Source organism: Atta colombica, unplaced genomic scaffold (assembly GCF_001594045.1).
Source record: "Atta colombica isolate Treedump-2 unplaced genomic scaffold, Acol1.0 scaffold100, whole genome shotgun sequence".
Lineage (NCBI taxonomy): Eukaryota > Metazoa > Arthropoda > Insecta > Hymenoptera > Formicidae > Atta > Atta colombica.
Genome location: NW_017259185.1, coordinates 3,415,599 through 3,421,191, shown reverse-complemented (window position 1 = coordinate 3,421,191; position 5,593 = coordinate 3,415,599). Strand labels below are relative to the sequence as shown.

The following is a 5,593-nucleotide window of genomic DNA, read 5'->3' as shown; positions in this document are numbered from 1 at the left end:
ATATATTTTCTACATATATATATATATATATATATATATTTTGTACATATGTATCACTTTTTATTTCAGCACGGTTTATATGGCAGTTTCCTAGGTTGCTTTATATATGTAATTTTGGGATCCTGCAAAGATGTACCCATGGGACCTACTGCTATAATATCTTTGTTAACTTATCAAACAGTGTCTCACTTAGACTTTCCAGTGATGCATGCAATTTTATTGTCCTTTTTGGCCGGAATCGTGGAGTTAATAATGGGTATATTTGGCCTCGGTAAGTCATCTTCAATAATTTGTCAAGATTAATTTAATTGAAAACATGTAAAAAAAAATGTCGTCATTATTAAGTTACGTAAAATAGCGATATTAAACAATAATTTAAGCCTTAGTAGTTACTTCAACCATATTGAATCGTGACATCATAAGCGAGAAATGACATGTTGATTTTGCTTGCATACCATTTGTAAATAAAGAGAATTTGGATGAAATGAAAAGAAATCACTTTAAAACAGTTGTAAAAACGAATGAAGAATCTCCTTATCTCCTTTGATAAGCAGTAAACAATCAAAAAAAGTATCGTAAAGTAAAAATAGGCTACGCATGCGCAAAAACTAGTAAACTCATTTTACGTGCCTTTACGATTACTTACCTGCCTAACTCAAGAGAGATAGAATAATTTTCGTCTATTTTTACAAGCGATCATTTCATTTCAAATTCTTTTATTTACAAATTCTTTTATTTACAAATGACATGCAAGAAAAATCAATGTGTCGCTTATAACATTTCTCTTATGACGTCACGATTTAATGTGATGAATATGGCTGAAGTGAGTACTCAAGAGTCTTAACACGAATTAAACATTGTTTTTAAATTAACTTCACAATTAATGGTTTTAAATTAAATTTGAAACAAAAATAAAATGATTATAAAATATAAAATAAAATAAAAATAAAAATATTAAGAAACGCTTTAGTTAAATTTTTTTACATTTTCAAACAGAAGTTATAACAGTACGTTATTTCTATTTAAATATTAAAATATCATTTCTCTTTCAAAATTTTATTTTTATTGCGAAACCGCAATGTGAAATGAATAAAATAATTGAGATTATATTTTATGTTTTAAAAGGATTTCTAATAGATTTCGTATCTGGGCCAGTAAGTTCGGGTTTTACGTCAGCAGTGGCTTTGATAATTATTACATCGCAAGTCAAAGATATCCTCGGTATTCCTGCCAAAGGTTCTCAGTTTATTGAGATGTGGCAGAGTATCGGTAAACTGATACATACGACATCCGTCTGGGACACTACTTTGGGAATATCCTGCATAGCATTGCTATTAATTCTAAGGGTATTTATTTAATATAAGAAATATATTACATGAAATTATTAAAATTCTCCCTCAACACAACATTAATATTTAAATTTAATCAAGCGATTTATGGTAGATATCGTTTACATAAAATACATATAAATTTAATATTGAGCTTTTGTTTTTAAAATGCGGACGAAAATAAATTGTGAAATAAAATACAAACAAATATAAATTTAATATAGAGAGTATTTTATTTAAAAGAGAAAAAAAATAAATTATATATAGCTGCATGTAATCCTAAATAAATATTTGTAACAATTTTGAGTGGTGAGATGATAAAATTATTAACGAGAAACTTTCAATAAAGCAGTTCAATTTAATATTAATATTAAATTTAATATTACTACAATTGTAATAAAATAATATTTTTATACGTATTGTAATTACAGTTATTAGGCTCATTCAAAATCGGCCCGAAAAAAGAGGAGCTTCTTACTACAAAACATCATGTTGTGAATAAAATAATTTGGCTGATCAGCACCTCGCGAAATGCAATTTTAGTAGTAATTTGTGGTTTAATAGGCTGGAGCTTCTCGGACGAGCCACCTCTCCTACTGATCGGTATGAGAAATAAAATCTCTTTTTTCTTTAAACTGAGTAATCGAAAAACAAACTTTAAAATTTTTATTAAAAGTTTGTAAGTTTGTTTTTTTTTTCAATTTAAAAAACTACAATTATATTTAAATTGCACGCAATATAAATAAATGCAAAATTTCATTTTAAACTATGCCGATAATCCGTAAAAATTCCGATTATTAATTACAGTGACGTGAAATATTATATAAAATTTGTTTTGGTTACATATATTTTATTGTAAAAGAAATATATTATATTATTAATTATATCGTGATATACAATAATGCCCTACAGAATGTTCCAAAAATAAAACACACTAAAATTTCTCATTTCTCAGGCCACATATCGAAAGGCATGCCTACTGTACAAATTCCACCATTTGGATTTACCAATGGCAACATGACAGTCACGTTTATTGAGATGCTCGGTAATCTGGGCAGTGGCCTCATCGTTATACCACTCATCTCTCTAATGGAAGACATCGCTATCTGCAAGGCTTTCGGTAAGAGTATCTTATCTTAGAAAGTTACAGGACAATACTATTCTCTGCTGTATCCATATTCCATATTAAGAATTGATTTGACTTTGATTGAAGGATCAAGTTAAAATCTTCTCAACATAATTGAATTTCTTAGTAACTTATTATGTAACACATTTTTAGAATTATCATATATTTAATAAGGAGGATTGTTTACGGAATTTATGCGTTTTTTATAGCCAATGGAAAATCAGTGGACGCTACGCAGGAGCTAATAGCGATTGGTATAACGAATATTGGAAATTCCTTCATGCAAGCTTTCCCAAGCACAGGATCCCTTAGCAGGAGTGCAGTAAATAACGCTTCTGGCGTTAGGACACCATTTGGCAGCATTTACGCTGGTGAGTTTCACTTATAATTTTTGCAAATTATTATATCTATTTATCCTTTGTCGAAATCGGACGTAAAGTTAAAAGCGGTCAAAAATCGGAGAATAATTTTTTTTAATTATTTTTTTATATAGAGATTACTTGCATGCCTTCGCTGAATATACAATATATTTCAATAATATACATGGAAAGAACGATTTTGCTGAAGTATCTAAAAATTTAGATACAGATTACAAAATAGTTTTATTTAGACCATTAAAATAATTTATGTTAATATAAATAATTTTGTATTAATATAAAAACCACCAAAAGTAAGATATTTAAATTAATTGCTAGTGTTAATTTTTTAGCATTGTTATCAAGTTTAATAATATTTTGATAGTTCAACAAAATTTCAGATCTAGCTAAATTTTTGAATATTTTAGCAAAACCATTCTTCCCGCGTGTATACACGTATCTATATTTCCACAGTGTTCAAATCACATTTCGCTTAAATTTACCGATCGATTAATATTACAGAAGGAATTAATCATAATTATGGTACAACATTTATGTATGTGTGTGTGTGTTTCAGGTTTATTGGTAATTTTAGCTCTACTATTCCTCACCCCATACTTCAGTTTCATTCCACGTGCCACTTTGGCGGCGATCATTATCGCTGCAGTTATCTTCATGGTCGAAGTCAAAGTGGTGAAGCCTATGTGGAGGACGAAAAGTAAGAGCGCGTGTTTTTCATTCATTAGTATACAATACATTTACTTCAATACGCTATAAAACCATTTCTCTTCTGTATCGCAGAATCGGATCTCATCCCGGGGGTAGGCACGTTCGTCGCGTGTTTGATACTACAATTGGAGATCGGTATCCTCTGCGGAATCGGAATAAATATTCTCTTTATTTTATATCACGCTGCCAGGCCGAAAATATCTGTAGAGAAGCTTAAGGTAATTATTAATTTTTACTTAAAAATATAAAAAATCATGCTTGATCTGTTTTAACTCTTCAATTCACTCCATTCTTGATTCAAGCTCGCACGCACTCCTTGTGGATTTGAGCGATATTTTATAATGTTCGTTCCATTTTTTTCTTTTATTCAACAGACTCATCACGGTGTCGAGTATTTAATGCTGACACCGGATCGTTGCTTGATATTCCCCTCAGTGGACTATGTTCGTAATTTGGTGACCAAGTACAGCCGACGCGCCGAGAGCGTCGCGACGCCTGTGGTGATTGACTGTTCGCATATTTACGGTGCAGACTTTACAGCTGCCACGGTCATTGAGATCCTGACAAAGGATTTCGCCAAAAGAGGCCAACCGCTATTCTTCTACAACCTGAAGCCGTCGGTGAACGCTGTATTCGAAGGCGTCGAGCCTAAGGACTTCATCGTCTATTATAATCAGGAAACATTAGATGATCTACTGAAGGAGAAGGGCTACACGAAGCAAATTCAATAGAAACCTCATGAAACAGGATATCGTTTCCCGATCGTGAAAGATACAATCTGTACTTTCATTGAGTGTTTCTTGAGGCTGTTATTCGGATTCAATAGCCGACTACCAAAAATACACGAAAGACTTTCGATATCTTTTGATTCTTAATGCAGTCGACTGGACTGCAAGGCAGATCGTGAATCTTTTTAAATCAAATCGCCATGAAAGCGAAATTTTTATGAAGCAAATTATGTATTTATTCCAAAGAAAATCTTTAGAATGAAATCTAACTCTAAAGAACGAAATCTCATTCTCAAAAATTAATAATTGAGCCTCTTTTTTTAACATGGCTCAATTATCACTCTTTGCTACTTTTTAATAGAATTAAATTCCATTCCAAAGATTAATCTCTGATTCTCTAAAATTTTAAAGAGTATATATTGTCGTTAATTTAACAGTGTTTCGCTTGAAATTTCGAGCGACAACGACAATAAAAAAACGTAGAAAATATCGTTGACCTAATGATAATGCCTAAAAGTTCAAAAGCAGCTTTAATATATAGCTCATTTAAATGAAATAATTTTGATTTGCGCGTAAGTATGGAATCAGTCAGAAAAGGCAGAAAAAATGCTGAAATTTGTTTATGCATGTATCTTGAACACATTTCAAGTATATACGTCGGTATATAATACTGCTTATATATCTCGGAGAAAGAGAAATGTTATACGTAGGAAAATCAGCTTGAAAATATTCTATATGATAAAATACTACAGAAATTCCAGAAGCAAACGTCTGAACGTCCGACTACGAACGCCTGAAAAATTAAATGCCGCTTAGAAGGTGCCTTTTAGACATTTTAAATATCTCATAGATTCTTAATGAAATTCTTGTCTCATCTAAGTATTTATTTAACTTCGCGATGAAGTTGAAAAACATCTGCGTGACGTTATCAAATCGATATCACTCAGCGTTTTCTCATATTTAAACCCTTTCACGCTATTTGAAATTCACAAAGAAAATTTCCATTGTACATTTTTATACACCTGCTGCTTCATACAAAATAGCATCTTCTACATTCTAGGAGTGCGTGTACATATGATATAATAAGTTTGAACGATACTGTGATAATTTTATAAACAATATGTCTGGTGGACAATCCAGCGCGGCGGAGAGATATTTATACGGCATGTGTGAATATTGTAGATCTCTCTCGTAGAATTTTTAAAAACGTTTCTGCATTGACGGTGCGTGATTCATAGTTTACACGCGTCGACAAAAAGTTTGCAAAGCGTAACAGTTTACGATTATTTTCGATCGGTACACGAGAGAAATTGTTTTTTTCCATTA

At 31.3% G+C, this 5,593-nt stretch overlaps 1 protein-coding gene across 2 annotated transcripts in view; it reads left to right on the top strand.

The window, feature by feature from the left end:
- The window catches only part of LOC108685069 (sodium-independent sulfate anion transporter), a 13,370-nt gene extending 8,884 nt beyond the window's left edge, over nt 1-4,486 (top strand). For both annotated transcript variants that reach the window (XM_018189697.1, XM_018189705.1), the window contains exons 4-11: nt 70-271; nt 1,126-1,346; nt 1,760-1,931; nt 2,284-2,448; nt 2,664-2,825; nt 3,388-3,528; nt 3,612-3,757; nt 3,914-4,486. In XM_018189697.1, the coding sequence (XP_018045186.1) occupies nt 70-271; nt 1,126-1,346; nt 1,760-1,931; nt 2,284-2,448; nt 2,664-2,825; nt 3,388-3,528; nt 3,612-3,757; nt 3,914-4,270 (1,566 nt within the window). In that variant the 3' untranslated portion in view covers nt 4,271-4,486. The remainder of the gene's footprint in view (nt 1-69; nt 272-1,125; nt 1,347-1,759; nt 1,932-2,283; nt 2,449-2,663; nt 2,826-3,387; nt 3,529-3,611; nt 3,758-3,913) is intronic.
- The last annotated feature ends 1,107 nt before the right edge of the window (nt 4,487-5,593 follow it).